Source organism: Copadichromis virginalis, linkage group LG15 (genome assembly GCF_057382275.1).
Source record: "Copadichromis virginalis isolate Kocher_CV1m ecotype Utaka linkage group LG15, C_Virginalis_male_GT1.1, whole genome shotgun sequence".
NCBI classification, from domain to species: domain Eukaryota; kingdom Metazoa; phylum Chordata; class Actinopteri; order Cichliformes; family Cichlidae; genus Copadichromis; species Copadichromis virginalis.
In genome coordinates, this window is record NC_140632.1 from 5,248,928 (window position 1) to 5,267,617 (window position 18,690).

Sequence of the window (18,690 nt, forward strand, 5' to 3'; positions counted from 1 at the left end):
CAATGTACTCTGTATTTATGTGGGGGACATGAGAAGAAAGCACAGAGAGGGAGAGAGAAAGAGAGGTTATAAAGGGGAACTGGATCACACAAGATGGTGCCTCATTTATTCATTGTTCAGTCATGCATACTTCGAAGAAATTATGCTTCTTTCATAAGTTGAAAAATGAGCAACACTTTTTGTGGATTTGGGGCCTCAGAGCATGCACGCTAAATGGAGAGCATCAGTGAAACTGTTTTAGACACGCGGTATTACCATAAAAATGTATATTCATCATTAACATTGTTTTCTGAGGGTAACTGTTAATCAACAGAAAATTATGAGACACTATTTAATACCAATAGCATTGAGGAACATTTGGCTCCATTTGGGACATGAAAGACTGTCCTAGAGTGTATTCCTCAACTGGTTGTGAGTGTTTGATGCTTGTTTCTGGCAGTCACTGTGAAACTGATTCCAACAGCCTCGTTCATGCAGACCTACAGACCAGTCAGTGACCACCCTGGGAAACACTGGTTACTAGGGAAAAGTGTGTATTCTGCAATTGGTTGGCAAGTTGGTTGCTGTAGGTAGGTTGACAGGAGTTGCTAGCATGGAATTGGCTGCAAATAGGTATACAGTGCTGCACCACAAACCTCCTTGTGATTGCTTTGGTAGCTAGTAGGTTGCTGCTGTTGCCAGTAGTTTGCATGGAAGACATCGACTTGATATGTCTGCGATCACCCGCAAACTGCTTGCCAAGTGGTAGCAAAACTGTTAAAAGAGAGGATTTGCCTTCAAAGTAAAAGCTGCATCGTTTGACTTGGCTGCGTTGGTTGTAGCGATAATGCACAACTCTTACTTTGAAGGCTATCATGCTCTCATTCTGACATGTATTTCACTTATTCAACAATCACAACAGAATGGGGAGTAAATGCTGAGCATTTGTAGACAAGTTAGGATTTTCCTTCTTGGGTGACTCTTGTTGCTACTGTGCTAGGGTTTTGTTTTGTTTTGTTTTTTAGGGGATAAGAGGTTTTCTACACTGTATGGAACAACAAACTGCAATGAAGGGCATTATGTGTCCTTGAGACTGAGTGCTTAGAAATGCCAATTACTTTGTACTTCACAATAAAAGTCAGTTCCAATGTTATAAACAAACTTGGACAGGATTATTTATCACAAATGATTTTCAAACTGTTTTACTAACCGAACTATGGCAAATGTATGCATTGTTAACATCCCAATGTTTTACCAGTGCATGCCAGCCTGAGCTTTTCTAAAGTCATGAGGCAGACTACAAGAAGGCTACTCTGTAAAGCACAGCACAAAAAAGACATAATCAAGTAGCTATGAAGTCATTTTCAATGAAATGTTCCCTGCTAACGCAAATTAAATCAAGCACTCGTATAATGTTGACACATAAAAAAAAGAATTTTTACTGTAAATATACTGCCTCAAATCACTGGCATCAATGCAGGGAACTGCAGGAGTATAAATCCTAACTTGTGAAAAAGTGCCTGGAATTATTGTAGGTGTTGCTGGAAACTAATCAAGAGCATCACTACCTTTTTCTTTCCTCTGTGATTGAAAATGATATTTGGAAACAAATTAAGGACACTGGGGTCATTTATTTTCAAAGATACAACATTTTTTTCCTTGCAGTCTGGCATATAAAAAGGAGAGGAAGGGACTGAGAGCTGCTGAAATCAGTGAGGCAGCTTGGAGATCTTTCAAAGGCACTAAGCAAGTCATTTTAAATGTATCTCAGTAGAATTTCATGAAGCTCAAACAGTAAGACAAGCTCTTAATTATGGCATGACTACAGATTTCTTATTGAACATTAAGTCCAGATTTGGCTATCTTTGCACAAATAAGTAGGCTGGAGGGTGTCTGATGGAGGGCAGTGACTGCTATTCCTCATCATGAAGTGAAATAGGATAATCACTGACAAATCAATAAAAGCAATAAAGTTAAGTTTGTTATGTTTGCTTAATGAATGCTAATGAACTTTTCGCATTTGTCATGCAGCTGCTTTTAAAATAAAGAATCTGCATGTACAATGACTGACTTTACATCTAAGTAACATTCTCAGGAGAGGAAGAAGAAGTTCTGTTCTTATGCACTACATCATAATAACTACTTTTTATTCACAACAGAAATATGGAACATTGCTATTTTTGGGCTATGCATCTTTGTATCGTTTCATCTGTTCACCAGCTGTCTGTGTTAACATTTTGCCTTATAAATTAATACTGCAACACCTGTTTCATTTTACATTCTAATTTCTTTGCAGGATAATAAACTGATTCAATTCTAAAGCATACATATATGCTGTTCCAGGCAAGCAAAAGGTTCTTTAGTTGTATGTTTTACTACACCACTACGAGGCTGGCATTGCTGCAAAATCAGGACTGTGAACAGAAACATTTTCAGGGTCATGGCTGTCTGGAATCTTGCCAAAATAGAATTACACTGAACAAAAATATAAACGCAACACTTTTGTTTTTGCTCCCATTCCCCATGGGATGGACATAGAGACCTAAAATTCATTCCAGATACACAATATAACCATCCCTCCCAAACAGTGGTCACAAATCAGTCCAAATGTGTGGTAGTGGGCACATCTGCTATATTGAGATAATCCATCCCACCTCACAGGTGTGCCACATCAGGATGCTGATCTGACATCATGAGTAGTGCACAGGTGTACCTCAGACTGCCCACAATAAAAGGCCACCCTGGAATGTGCAGTTTTGTCTCACAGCAAAATGCCACAGATGCCACAAGCAATGAGGGAGCGTGCAATTGGCATGCTGACAGCAGGAATGTCAACCAGATCTGTCGCCCGTGCATTGAATGTTCATTTCTCAACCATAAGCCGTCTCCACAAGCGTTTCAGAGAATATGGCAGCACATCCAACCGGCCTCACAACCGCAGACCTCGTGTAACCACACCAGCCCAGGACCTCCACATCCAGCAGGTTCACCTCCAAGATCGTCTGAGACCAGCCACCCAGACAGCGGCTGGAACAATTGGTTTGCACAACCAAACAATTTCTGCACAAACTGTCAGAAACCGTCTCAGGGACGCTCAACTGCATGCCCGTCGTCCTCATCGGGGTCTTGACCTGACTCCAGCTCGTCGCCGTAACAGACTTGTGTGGGCAAATGCTCACATTCGATGGCGTCTGGCACGTTGGAGAGGTGTGCGCTTCACGGATGAATCATGGTTCACATTGTTCAGGGCAGATGGCAGCTGAGAATGTCCCAGTTCTTGCATGGCCAGCATACTCACCGGACATGTCACCCATTGAGCATGTTCGGGATGTGCTTGACCGGCGTATACGACAGCGTGTACCAGTTCCCACGAATATCCAACAACCTCGCACAGCCATTGAAGTGGAGTGGACCAACATTCCACAGGCCACAATTGACAATCTGATAGACTCCATGCGACGATGTGTTGCACTGCATGAGGAAAATGGTGGTCACACCAGATACTGACCGGTTCTGGGTCCTCAGACCCCCAATAGCGCAAAAAACTGCACATTCCAGGGTGGCCTTTTGTTGTGGGCAGTCTGAGGTACACCTGTGCACTACTCATGATGTCAGATCAGCATCCTGATGTGGCACACCTGTGAGGTGGGATGGATTATCTCAATATAGCAGATGTGCCCACTACCACACATTTGGACTGATTTGTGACCACTGTTTGGGAGGGATGGTTATATTGTGTATCTGGAATGAATTTTAGGTCTCTACGTCCATCCCATGGGGAATGGGAGCAGTAACAAAGGTGTTGCGTTTATATTTTTGTTCAGTGTAGATGGAAGAATAAGGGTCTATTGGTCAATCCTTAGCAAGGTAACACAGATACAGTCTCTGATAGTCACACCTCTGGGCAATTTACCATTTGCAGTCTGCCGCACTTGGACTTCTTTGAAACCAGGAAGAAAAACATAATAACAACCACACACAAAAACACACACACAGAAAGAGGCTAAACTCACAAGAAAAAATACAAAGTCCGTGAACAAAACAACCACAACCTTATTACTGTAAAGCAACAATGGGCAATTGTTTTTGGGCAATGTTGGAAAATGAAAATGGTCTGTGCTGACTCAAATTCATCACACTTACAGTAGACGTCCACCCTAATGGACTTGATGGCAGGAGATCCAAGGCCGTTCTCAGCCTTGCAGTAGTAGCGGCCTCCCTGGGTCCTCTGGATCTTTGCGATGTGCAACGTTTCGTTGAAGACGCTGGAGTCCTGGAAACGATCTGACACACTACCAGCTGTCTTTGTCCACCGTATCTACAAAGAAGAAACAGTGAAAATTACTACGCGTTTCAACGACTTGACAGAAGAGACACAGAACAGACTCAGTTAAGAAGCTAATATACAGTGTAAGTATAGAATAAATACCACAGCCAACATAAACAAAAAAGGGCAGGTAAAACAGACTTGGTAAAAACTCTGAAGCTGTTGCAATCTCAAGAAAACGTTCATTTAAAGAAAAATTTTATTCTGATTGTAACAAAATTACTGTTTTTATTCCGTTTTCTTTTGATCACAATAAAGCTTTTGATCACAATAGAGGAACTCAACACTTCCTCAATTTTTTCCCTGTGAAGCGGCTACTGGAAAATAGAGCTACAATAAGGCTTTTGATGTGAAACATTCACAGTGGCATTTCATTGCCAAAAGATTAACAGCAAAAGGAAAAAGAAACCATAAACTGGATGGGAAAGAAAAATCTGTTGAAATGATTCACTAAATCTGTTAAAGAATGCAGTGAATCGTTTTAGGAAGATGGCAAACATCAACAACTATGATCAGGTTAAAGACTTCATAGCCTTGTTGTTGTGAGACTGCAAGAAAAAAACTGTAAACTGCAACAAGTGACTGTAGTCTGCATCATTTACAATGTAACATACTTGTGCACAAATCAAACAAATAATACTGTGTTAAGAAGTGATATTTAGAGGTATCCATAAACAATTTTTGTCACTAATCCACAGAGCCCACCTATACATGTAGCTTTTTCCCCAGTGTATATGTTTAGTGCTAAACTAAGCATAATCCCTCCACTGTCCGAATCCATGTTTTATGAATAGATAGATGAATAGAATAGATTTTAAGCGCCTTGAGGCGACCTTTGTTGTGATTTGGTGCCATATAAATAAAATTGAATTGAATATCTGAGCAATATTGATCTTCAAATCTAATCAATGTGGTCTGTGCAGTAGACATAATATATAATATTTAAAAACAAATTACCAAACAACATCTATAAAAATAAGTAAAATAGAAAATAGAAATGAAGGTCTGTCTGTATCTGCTGCCCTTGCTCTCCCTGCAGATGATGTAAATCAAATTCTCCGGACAGCTATGATGACCTGCATGTTTGCCACTCTGTTTTTCACATGATCCTGCATTCATTTTATGCGGGAACATTCCTTCTCGAAGCAGCTGAAAGGTTCTTTTGTGAAGCGCACAGTGTTGATTTGGTACCTAAAATCTTCATCTAACTCACTTTCCTCTGTTCCACACAAGACTGACCTCAGCATGGCCTTCTCAGCATGAGTACCTTTCACGAACTGATGAGACCCAGTTAGCCCATGGCATTGAGGTGTAATGAAAGGTGAAATAGTGTTACTCTCCAACATGAGGTTGTAATTGACTCTCCATCATCTCCCTCTCCTGTCCTCATTAAAGCATACAGCATGAACAGGTACTGTGACAACTCTGGCCCGGGGGCCACACAACCAGAACCGTGAAGCATAAAGCGCCATTCAATCCCTCATCCTAAGTAAGCTACAGATGGACTGGCTTTGCCTGCAGAGCCTTACATATCTCTGTCTAGGCAGGGGAGGCTATGAATTAGAATCCAATATCTCCACACTGTATGGTGATAGCATCATCTTGGATACTGATAACATCCCATTTTGCAGCGATAGCATCAGATGGAACAGGGATATCATTGCATGCAGGGATAGGGATTGGGTGCTATCACAGAGATTGCTGCAGCGCTGCTCTAGCTGTAGGGTTTTAACCATGACGACTCCATCCCAAGGTTACGACAGTATGAAGTTTGGTCATTTTCCAAACAGATACGAGAAAGGAAAGGGAAGGGTGGGTGGCCCAAAACCTGATAATGTTAACCTATTTCAGAGGCGTTTTTGGACCTTGGGGGTAGAGGATGACATGAAGCAAAAAATTGAAGCTTATCAGTTTCAGATTCTCTGTCTTGCTTGAGGTGTTACTTTTCAGAGAGGTAGAAATAAATTAGATACCTTTAAAATTCATATACAGAGAGTGTGTGTAAGTTACTAATTCTTTTCAACAACCTCTTCCCCCGAAAAGAAAAAAAGATTCTGCTGTCAGACTGTGCTTATATACCATCCCTTTACACAGAGGCCATACTACCATTAAAAATAAAAGCCTCTAAATTAGCACCCGGCATACAAAAGACTCCACTTGGCCTGTTTAAAATGCATTGAGAGACACTGAGAGAAAGCACTTGATGAAAAAGCCCAAACTCAGCAGCTGATAGATGCAAAAGCCACACCGTCGGAAAATCTGGGGCCCTGTTCTAACAGTTAGGGACATCATGAGTTCAGCACAACAAGCGCTAAAGTTAAATAACTTATGAGCATAAATTAGATGGGAGCAGATTTTCTGAATACTGTGTCACTACAGTGCTCTGGATTCCCTCATGCAAATACAAAGCGAGCTGGCTTACGGCGACCTCAGCAGAATTCAATATTCACCCAGCTTATACCCCCAGTCATTTTCTTTGGCTTTTGTGTAAAGAGCTTTGAGTTTTCAGAAAATGCAGTATCAATAAATGCATTGTTAGAGTGACACTAAGAAGTGGGTATTCAAATAACTCTTTATATTTTCAAAAAAAGGGAAATTGCAGCAGACCACATTATTGGTGAGCTTTCAACTCCTTCTGTACCCTCAGGCTATTTTCATTCCGGCACTCTTCTGACTTTTTTACCTCTGCCCACAAGGGGCGTCCTGAAGTATACCCGGTGAGAACAGTTTGACCCTCTTCACTCTCCTCAGTGCAATGCAAATACTCTTGATCTGAGAGGCGCTGGCAGATTTGAGCAATATGATAATTGTTCCTCCCAGCCCACTGAAAGCCTAGCTGGGGTTTTTTTTCTGTTCTCTTCAAGGACTATGTCAAACAAAACTCGTAAAGTACCTACAAGTATACAGAAGGGAATGTGCCAAACTACCCGTGGTGTACCAGCTAGTAACAGTATTCTAGCAGAATATTATTCCTGTCTGTGCCTTCTGATTAAAAAAACTGCTTTATTTCACATTTTGTGAAAGCACCATGACAAAGCGAAGTCAAACACAATAATAACGCTTTTTTTGTTTTCCTTAAATCAGACAACCCTAGCAGGAATTACAGTATTTGCTTACATGGAAAGCAGAAGCTTGTATAGATTAATATCCAACTGAATATCCCAGCAGTGTCTGAGACCACACATGCTGAGATGTCACAGCACGAGCTAATTAAAATGCACCCAGTGTCTGTTGTTATGCAGTGATCATATGCTGGAGCACGCATCTTTGGTGAATCTGCCATATTGCCTGCTGTGACGTTTCCCTCTACCGAACTCGAGACTAGTTTCTAATTGCCAGCCATCTTTTCTTTTAGACAGTGACATTGGTCCGCGCTGCACAGTGGTGCAGACAAGTGTGGCTGAGCATGACAATCAAGTGATCAGAAAAAGCAGCAGGGGGTCTACAAATTGAGAGTGCACTTACACAGCAGGTCTATATTAGAAAATACTGGCCTTCATAAAAATTGGATGATCATACTGTATGAAACGCATCGCAGTGACAGTTTTGATGTCAGAACCTGAATCAAAGAGGACAAGCACAAGACAGTGACATACACGAAAATGAAACTACATCTGCTTTTTGTTTGTTGAACTGCATAGTGTATGCTTGACTGGTGCTATTAAATTCACTTTTAAGACTATAGGTGGGTTGGATAGGGTGCGGATTAAGGGAAAGCTATCAGACAGATCCCCTTTTGATACTGCAGTTTGTATGGCAAACAGTGGAAAAATAGAAGGTTACATCATGCTCAAAAAAAGCACCATCTGCTAAAGACACTGGCACTGTAGGCTAACTGTCATGGGAGCATCCAAAACAGATCACATACTCCAAGCGGTCTGTATAAAGCGAAATATCCTAGGGCCTGAGGTCAGCTTATTTGTACTTGCTGACCCGTGGTGCTGTGAGTCGAATCTGGCTGGCCAATAATTGAAACACACACAAAAAAAGGTGTTTGCGATGTGGTTTTGCTGGCTATTGGAGCTTCTCAAACAAAGTACTGTGGACATAATGGATGGAGGCCAGGGCAGAGGAGATGGGGGCAGATGGCTTCATCATCAGGGACTCTTTGATGTCTGTTCATAGCATCAAAGACAATGAATAGATCTGGAGAACAGTGACCATGAAAGTATGAACAGGAAAAGCTGTTTATATTTATGTGGTGGTCTGACAGAGTCAAAAACACCCAAACAGTCAAAGAAAGACAAATAATATGATTAAGGAAGCAAATAAGACTTATGAAACACTGTTTTTTAAAAAGGAATGAACAAATCTATTTTTCTTTCCAGCTTTGAGTCATCTATCGATGTGCAATTCTCTAAAAAAATAATTTGTAAAATGTAAGAAAATATAAAAAAAATGTGTACAGTTTCATAGAAACCCAGAGGACATTTTTTTACATTAGATTTACATATAAATATGTTTTACATTCTTCAAAACACTGAACAACTGCACATCTTTGCAATTAAAAGCTTTAGCCAGCTGTTTGTTAATATCGCTTAATAAATGACTTCTTACCAAACTAAAACCAATTAAGTTCTTTTCCTTGAGCAAATGATTAATGGACTGCTGCAATACACAGAGATGTTAGTCCTGTAGCAGAGGAGGCACTGCATCAATGAGGATTTTTTCAAGCCATTTGATATTTGTCATCCTTTTTTATAAATTTGGTAAAGATGCAAAAATATAAATTTCAGGACTTCATGATTCTTATCTTTTTTAATTTTCTATAAATCATTAACTTGAAGATGTCAAATTGTGTGCACTCTTTGAATTACAGTTTTAGTAAAATATTTAGTTAAACAGCCAATTCAATTTAAATGTATTTATTTAGAGTCAAATAACAACAACAACAACAGATCCTAAAATACTATAGAGAAAACCCCAACAATCAACAACCTCTTATGTCCCCCTTGGCGACAGTGGGAAGGAAAAACTCCCTTTTAACAAGCAGAAACCTCTGGCAGAACCAGGCTCAGGGAGGGGCAGCCATCTGCTGTGATCGGCTGTGGGTGAGGGAAAGGAACCGGGACAAAAGACACGCTTTGGAGGACAGCCAAGCCACTTGTAGCTAAAGACAGAAAAGTCAGCAACATCACTAAGGGGGCGAATTTTGCTGGCTGACCTTCATGATCACACCCTGAGATGTCTGTGACTGTACTGAGCGAGGGTTTTCCCCTCATAGTCAAGAAGTTTATTAGATGGGGCATTGTTTGGTGCAAAACAGGGCACTGCTTATTTGCAATTTCTGAATCATAAGCTGTTGAATATACCCGAACATAAGACGTTATTATGACCAAAGCATCAGATGTTGCTTATAACCAGTATATTAGGCCGTTTCAAGTAGTATTTGAAACAGTATGAGACAACAGAGCATATTTTAGTGTTGAGAAATGTCTTATTCTTTTCCTCATAGAGCTAAGATCTGAAAATCCTTCTAGCGACATCTGTACTATACATCCCACAGAATTAGATTTAATTGGTCCCTGATTCCTCCAGATACAAATAGTCCCAGTCTTTCTGCATAGCCCAGGGTAACACCTTGAAATGCCTAACCCACAAGTCAGCAATGAAAAAACACATATGGTGTGGAGTTGACTGACAGGAACATATATTTATTTGACAATTAAATGGAAAGGCAGAGAAGTCTTGCTGCTGCTACAAGTGTGTTTGTATGTGTGCCTGTATTGGCTGGATGCATGTATGACTTTATTATTAGAAAGCCCTTGTTTTTCTTTCTGAGGTGGGTGGGCGGATAGGCACAGGGCTGACAAGGAGAACGGCTACAAGGAGGATGCTGCCTGTTTGGACACAATCCAGAGACTCCCACCAGTGAGAAGGCCTATAGGGGTGTCTCTGTAATTTAAGAAGTGTGCATATTGATAGACATGTGAAGAATTAACGGTGGCAAAATAGCCAACCACGGACCCATTTACTCTGCAGTTGGTCCTTTGTGGCGCTATACTTGGCACAGCACCCCTCAGTGTATGCATTAACCCAGCACCAGTCAAAGTCAAAGAAAGAGACTGCAATCTGAACATTAACATTGAAAAAGGCAATTTTGTGATTTGCTATTGCAGAACTAATTGAGGATTTTACTATGCTAGAGATGTGCCATGAGTCTATGTGATATCATCATCCTTGATTCAAGCTGCTATATGGAAGGATTGCTTTGGTCACCCAAAGTTAGCATCGGAGAAACCAACTGGTTTGAAAAATGCAAACTGGAAATGCCGAACATTTGCCTTGAAAGGAAAAGCTGCACCTCTTGAAATGTGTTGGCTGCAGCGGTGAGCCATCAGTTTTACTTTGAAGGAAACTGTTCTCCGTTTCCTGTTTTTGTGTCAGCGTTTTAAGTTTTGCTACCACTTGGTAGCTAGCAAGTTTCTGGTAGCAGCCAAAGCTGCAGTTTGGTGCAACATCCTCTCAGCAATCAATTTTACCTTTGACTTCTAGCAGCCTCTGACAACTGCTGGAAATATGCATTTGTCAGAGGCCTAAAGACATTGACCCGTTCCTGGGCCTGTGCAACTGAGATCTTGGTATAGATATAGAGGGCATATCTGACTTATCAGTGCTAACTTGCAAGTAAACTGTGCCTACCAATATTTTTTAAATAATGTTATATGAATTCTGAAGTCTGAGAAAAAAACAAAATGTGATTTTTGTCTTTCTTTCAGGCCTACCCTATATAATTTAGTAAAGTAAAACAAGTTATAGAAAAATGTCTTGCTATACTCTATGGTTATGATGTTTTGGTTAATATAAAGTACTGTAGACAGTTGACAAGATTACAGAGTCCAGTCAAGAGATTATAGTAGCCAGGGAAACTAACTGTATTAATGCATAATTTCAATTTATTCACCTGTTATAAGCTACGTATTTTATATATATTAATAATTTACTGTATGTATCATACCTATCATCATAAAAAACAAGATCATTTATATGATATACAGTAAATCATGTAAGAGTTAAACATGGAAATATGTATAGAAAATATCTGCTAGTATCACAGAGAAGTACATACAAAAGACACAGAAAGCAAACTCACACACACATAAAGAACTGTTCGCACTGGTTGTCTGTCTGAACTTGCACACTTGTAAAGTATCAAGACAGGACACAAAAAAGTACAACCTTTGCAAGTACTGATTATTTTCCCCTGCATTGGTCTTGAAAGATAGAGAAACTCAGCTCAATTAAAATGTGGAACTTTGGGGCAAAGAAAGGCTCAGAACACGTTCTAAGGATTAATATTTAATTCTAAAGAAAAGATGGGCTGTTACTGCCGTATTAACTTGCAAGTGTGTTTCCGATGAGGTCACACACCTTTTGGTTTTTCTTGCAACATCACAAAACCAGCCTTAGGTCTACTGCCATTCCAGATAACCACCTCAGCCTCCTAAACCACTCAGAATGAGTGTGCTCTGTCCCCAGTCCCATGCCACTACCAGAGGGGGGACAAAGCTGACACATCCCAAAGTCCAGAGAGACACAGCCGAGACCCACTGTGCCAGGGGATCTGCATGAGTCTCATAATGACTCTGTTTCAAAGGAGATCCTGCCTTTCCTGCCACAGCCCTGCATAGCTTTTGATCTCGCGCTACACTCCCACCCACTCCCTCGCTCTGCTCTGTTTTTCAAAAATTCTAATTAAGAGGAAAGACAGAGATGATGAGTGCAAAGTTGTGACCCCCTCCCGGGGACGGAAAGAGACGAACAGTGTGCCTGAAACAGTCTTATTCAAGGAGCCTCACCTTTTCAGTTGAAACATAAAAAAACCATATGCGTTTTGGTTTTGCCGTCCAGAGTTTCTGGAGATTCTGTATAATTTTTGTTATTGAGCAAATAAGATAAGATAAAAGATGAGCTTTATTAGTCCCACAGGTGGGAAATTTGTTTTGTTGCAGCAAAAGTGCAAATTTATGTAGCAGAAACTAGAAAACACTGGAATGCAATAAAATAGAATAAAATAGAATAATATATACAATAGAATAAAATAGAATACAAATGCTATATACAACTGAGTAAGAAAATACAACTTTGTCAGAAAAAGAATTGCACATATAGCAGCCTTATTGCACATATGTGGGTTTGATCAGCTGCAAAAGTCTTTGTTCAAATCAGAAGCAACATGTAATAAAAAGACACTAGCATCCCCAGGCTTCTACCTTTCTACCTATAAAACCCGGAGAGCAGTCAAATGGTGGAAGTGGAAGCTAAATTGGCTAGTCATTCATATGTATATTAGGCTGTTAAGTAGGAATTCTGGAGGTAGGGGAGTGGGGGTGGGGGAGTGGAGTGTTTCAGTTTGCCATCTTGGGGAGAAATCAACACACATGGGTGTATGTCCTTTGTTGCTGACATTTATTGATAAAAACAGTACAAAAAACCAACCATTTGTACACATATTTACAAATAATTCAACATTGTCAGCAATCACTCACAATCCTGGCACTGCCATGGTACCTGTAGTCTGCATTTACCACATGTGTATCTTTTGCAGTGAACACATCGCACAGTGGCCTGATTTTTCTTGCATTTGTGTTTGACCTGACACGTGGCTCTTTTTCCAGGGCTAGGTGTGGAGGGTTCTGCCCGAAGCAACTGATCTTTTCTTGCCTTCTTCGCAGCTACATGAGAGTGAGCCAACTCTGTTGCAAGCGCCACCAGGAAGTCCACCCGTCTTTCCTTCGTCCCGGTGCATGCTTGATACAGCACATGTGCATTCAGTGCTGCCATGTCAATCATGTTATAAAACACGGCGACTGGCCAGCGCCGTGTTCCTTTGCGGACAGTGTACTCCCGAACCATCTGGTCCATCACATCCACGCCACACTTTGTTTTGTTGTAAAGGGTGACAGTGTTTGGCTTCCTTTTGGTGGTGTTATCAGTCTGAACCACGCTGTGCATGCTGCTAAGAATATAGACTGTCTTCTTCCGTTTGGCCGCAACCTCTGCTGCCACGCTGACGGCGTATGCGGCCAAATGGAAGAAGACAGTCTATATTCTTAGCAGCATGCACAGCGTGGTTCAGACTGATAACACCACCAAAAGGAAGCCAAACACTGTCACCCTTTACAACAAAACAAAGTGTGGCGTGGATGTGATGGACCAGATGGTTCGGGAGTACACTGTCCGCAAAGGAACACGGCGCTGGCCAGTCGCCGTGTTTTATAACATGATTGACATGGAAGCACTGAATGCACATGTGCTGTATCAAGCATGCACCGGGACGAAGGAAAGACGGGTGGACTTCCTGGTGGCGCTTGCAACAGAGTTGGCTCACTCTCATGTAGCTGCGAAGAAGGCAAGAAAAGATCAGTTGCTTCGGGCAGAACCCTCCACACCTAGCCCTGGAAAAAGAGCCACATGTCAGGTCAAACACAAATGCAAGAAAAATCAGGCCACTGTGCGATGTGTTCACTGCAAAAGATACACATGTGGTAAATGCAGACTACAGGTACCATGGCAGTGCCAGGATTGTGAGTGATTGCTGACAATGTTGAATTATTTGTAAATATGTGTACAAATGGTTGGTTTTTTGTACTGTTTTTATCAATAAATGTCAGCAACAAAGGACATACACCCATGTGTGTTGATTTCTCCCCAAGATGGCAAACTGAAACACTCCACTCCCCCACCCCCACTCCCCTCCCTCCAGAATTCCTACTTAACAGCCTAATATACATATGAATGACTAGCCAATTTAGCTTCCACTTCCACCATTTGACTGCTCTCCGGGTTTTATAGGTAGGAATCCCTAAAATGATGGCTCGCGGGGGGTTTAAGTGATAAAGGTTAGGGTGACCTACTGGGTTAATAAGAACAAAATGTCATGGTCAAGTAATTCATAGCAAACCTGTTTTATGTATCTATGTGGCTCATAATAGCTCACATTTAGTCTAAAAGAGCAGATGAGACCTTATTTTTGCCATCTGCTTACTTTTTTAAACTTTTAATTGTATGTTTCTAGATTTGAATACTACAAACAATACATAGTGAGCACAAAAAAAAAAACAAACTAATTATAAGCTTATTTTCATCAGAGAAAAAAAGGTGTAAAGTTTTTTAATTAGTTCACATCACAACAGTAAATAAGAATGTGAGGAAGCCTTGCTCTCAGATGTTGAGAACCCATGTGCATTCACATGACCCAGAGTCTTTTAACTGTGGCCTGTTTCTCACTCGTTTGGCAGATGTTTTTGCTGTTTTCTGCAATCTCATTTTACTTGGAAGCTGTAATTATCAGCATACAGGTGCACAAAGCAAACGAAACCATTAATAATTAAAGGATTAAACTTTTAAGCTGATTTAGTGCAGACTTATGTGGTATGCAGCTTTGATGCTAATACAGATTTAAAAGGGAGCTTTCTGCAGAGAGGAGAGATGGATACAGAGATATGGTACAAATTAACAAACTGCCCCATGATTTGCATGTGCAACTATCTTTTCTTTCCCATGCTGTCGGTTAAGGGCAGATGAAAAGGCGCTGACTTTCCTACCTGCGGTCGAGGATGACCTGTCACCAGACAGGTGAGCTCCAGGGTCTCCCCTTCTCGTATGGTGTAGACTCTCTCGGTGTGCCTCTCCTCTTCAACATTACAGGCGTGCCCCGAGTGTATAATGCGGACCGTAGGAGGTGCTGTTTGGGGGGGGGGGGGGGGGGGGGAAGCACAAAGTGTGTTAGCATTCTGGTCGTTTCTGAAGGAATGAGTAGTTTAGTGAAGTAGATGGTGTATTGATTAAAAGGTTGTCTCACTTATAACAAGGCTATTCCAAAGCTTTGTGCACAAATTTACACTGCACCAAGCACACAAATAACTAGAGACAGGTAAAAGAATTGCAAAAAGAAGTGACACTACTTTTATAGCATTCCCCTTGGCTTAGCATTTTAAAAGCTGCCTATTAATTATTGGGGACTGGCAGTAGTAGCACTTTGTTTCTCTCTAAGTCACAGGGGTGAGCAACCAAACTTGGCACACAGGTAGGCCCATAAAGGTTCTTATCTATATCAGAAGTTGTGACAACATTGTGTCGCTAAATAACCACTCGGCAACAGGCTTCAATCATGTATTTTGAGCATTTATGCAACTGTAACACTTTATAAAAGCATCATATCATTTTTGTTTCACCAAAACAACATTTCATTTAAGTCCACAAATGTTGAATTATGCATGATGTATTATGATGCCATCCTGCTACTTAGCAACGACCTAGCAACAGTGTAAAATGACCCACTTTAAGCATATAAACAACATCTATCGCCTGTGTTCTCTTTTTTTTGTTATTGCTTTTTTGTTACTTTGCTCAGTGTGATTAGGCTCATCAGTCTGCCAAAAACACATACAGGCCTAACAGTACTATTGCACAAAATTTGTATGATTTTGTTTGGGCCAGTGATTGATTGAGTTACTTGCAGAATTTTCTTAAAAGACCTTCTCTCAGGGAAGAACTATCTTCGTTTTTGATTTTAGGGTCTTTACCTTACAGTATAAAGTGCCTTGAGGCAACTGTTGTTGTGATTGGGTGCTATATAAATGCACCTGAATTGAACTGAAGCTACTTAGAAAGGTTGGGGAGGTATTGTACGTTAGCTGTGGCAGAAGCAGTAACCGAATAAAATACGTCAAATTTCAATCAGACAGGCAGCAGTAATGACCATCTGCAAAATACTGATGGTATGCCACAGAACTAGTAATCTTGGAAAATATCTTTCACTATCTCCCCTATCCTCCGTGCCATCAGATATCAGAATTAATTTAGAACTCAGTGTAATTACATGGAAGAAGGGTTTTATTACAAAAATGATTACTTAAAAAAAAAAGAAATAAAAGATACATCAGTGCACTTCTGGAAAACACTTTGACTCAGAAAAGCATAATATTTCACGAAATGTTAATACCAGCTAAAAAAAAAACTGCCATGAGACCATATGGAGAGTGGGTGTCCATATTTAAATTACTGCGTACCTCATTTTGGAACCGAACTCATCATGTAGCACATTCATTTTTCCGCATAACTTCCTAATGCAATCTAATCAGGGATATAAAAATGCCGGAAACTGCAATATGAGCAAATTAAACTACCCACAGCTGTCTGTTCACAGCTGTAATTACCACACTGGTGTTTCTCTCCATCATTTGTTTGACCCTTGTGAGATGGTGAGAGGATTTTTGGTCTCTGCACACACCAACAGACAGTGGTGCATACGCGATGGGGGTTAAACTGAGCAGAGGAAGGAGTCATCTTAGGTAAACCACTTCAAAATATTCACTTCCACTGAGCTGTAAAAAATGCAGTTGCATGTAACCAACCCCTGACAATACTAGCATCTGTTAAGCATTTATTCCTCTCCAACTTACATGATTAGTGAAGAGGTTTGGGATGAGATGATTTAGAGAGCGGATACGGGGTATCATTAGGAGGAGGAGTACAAAATGGTGAAAAAGAAGGGGGAGAAAAACAAATTCATGCTGAAAAATCACGAGGAGTTTCAGACTGTTGCTTGCCTTTCATGTTAGAGGAGCAGCTTCCTGTGTGGGCCTCTCTAGGCAGAGCGTGCCCCAGCAGCAGAGTCAGTTCTACCTCTACCCAGGCTTCAATGCTAATGAGCACATCGCCACTCCTCCCTCAGTCTCAGTGTATCCTTCGCCATGCACTAACCGCTCGTCCCTCCCTGATACTAGCCATGCTGTTTGTTTCATCCGGGTTGTTGGCTTAATGCTCCTTCTCACTTGTCCTGCCTGTCTAAATGCCACATGGTGATGTGCACTGATACAGGTGCTAAATGCGCACGCATGAAGCCTTCCTTCTATTCCTAGCCCTTCATTGTCTTCCCTTCTCAATTTGGACACACTGGTGCTGAATTCCATGGGGGGGGGAATAAGGGTGTGAGAAATAGGCTCAGTGTAAGGGAGCTTCACGCAAGGCTGCCACTTGAAAGAAAAAAGGCTTAGAAACAAGACCCCAGGGTACTAGCTAAACAAAGTGCTAATGGCATTTACTCCATTGAACCAGTATCTCTCTAGCATAGGCTACTATCAGTCCTGGAGGAAAGTAGGGAAACACCCATAATTAATGATCTTCAGCTCCTATCACAGTTACTGCAACAGCTGCATACACAATCGCATAAACACACACTCGTTCTTTATGCAGACAACACCAGGCTTACAGCCACAAAAGCAAATAACCGTCTCTTGAGCTTACATAATGAGCATCCTAATGTTCTAACAGTGACACATATCCTTGTACAGCTACGACCTGCTTTTTCAAATCGTTTGGCCCAAAGCGTGAGCTAAAATCACTGTCATTACAACGTAATTTTCAGTTTGCGTTCGTGAAAGCCACTTGATACTTTACAAACAGTAACTATTCATATACTTAGAAAAGATATTTAGGAATGGGCAATGTGACATTAATGCTGTGGGATTTAGGGCCGGGGCTTCACAAAGTAAGACATCAGTGGACTGACAGGTCTGAGATAAAAGATGTGCTGGTTGAAGGGAAACAGGAGACAGACAAAGCTTTGAACACACCACAGCGGGTCAGAAGTGTCAGGTTATATCCCTCTAATTCTTAACTACATCCCATACAAGTTCATTACATGGAAAAAGATGATGTCTTATATACTGCAAATGGTATGTTATAAAGGGCCTGTCTAATCGTTTCTATCTACCTCCTTGCGTGCTTTGAATGGAGAATAACGATTTTTGCCTTACAGGATAGATGCAGCTAGAGCTGGGCGATATGAGATTTTTTCATATCACGATATGTTTTTTTCATTTCAGGCGATAACGATATCTATCACGATATAAGCCAAATAACTATATTTGTAAGATTTAAATGTGCCGTTGCTCACAAGTAAAATGTGAAATAATCAGCAGCTTGTTTTTAAATATTTATTTCCCATAATAAGTTCAACAGGGTAGATGTACTTAAGGAACATGAGACTTTTTCAGATAAATAAAGGCAAATATTGCAAACTACACAAAAGGCAGCCGCTAAAGCGTTTAAGTTTCAAAATAGAACAAATGAAACAGACTAAACTGTCAATTCCACTTAGAAACAAAATATTAATTCTAAAAATAAATCTTAGTTTGTTTTACAGAAGAACAGACAAAACTGACTAACTTTTGTCAATATCAAATAAACTGAGAACTAAAAGGAAATTCTCAATCTCTCCTTGTTGTATAGCTGAGCTTTTCAAACAGTTTTAACAGTTACTTTAGTCTGACAAAAGCCGAATGATGAATTAGCGCTTCCAGTCAGAGACTGAGGCTACGTCCACACGTACACGGGTGTTTTTGAAAACGGAGATTTTCCGTTTTCGTTTTGAAAAA

At 40.7% G+C, this 18,690-nt stretch overlaps 1 protein-coding gene across 4 annotated transcripts in view; it reads right to left on the minus strand.

The window, feature by feature from the left end:
- LOC146691602 (MAM domain-containing glycosylphosphatidylinositol anchor protein 2) overlaps positions 1-18,690 on the minus strand; it is a 201,098-nt gene that overhangs the window by 113,253 nt on the left and 69,155 nt on the right. For all 4 annotated transcript variants that reach the window (XM_085431486.1, XM_085431484.1, XM_085431483.1 and 1 more), the window contains exons 2-3: positions 14,854-14,993; positions 4,123-4,297 (exon numbers count right to left, since the gene is read on the minus strand). In XM_085431486.1, the coding sequence (XP_085287612.1) occupies positions 4,123-4,297; positions 14,854-14,993 (315 nt within the window). The remainder of the gene's footprint in view (positions 1-4,122; positions 4,298-14,853; positions 14,994-18,690) is intronic.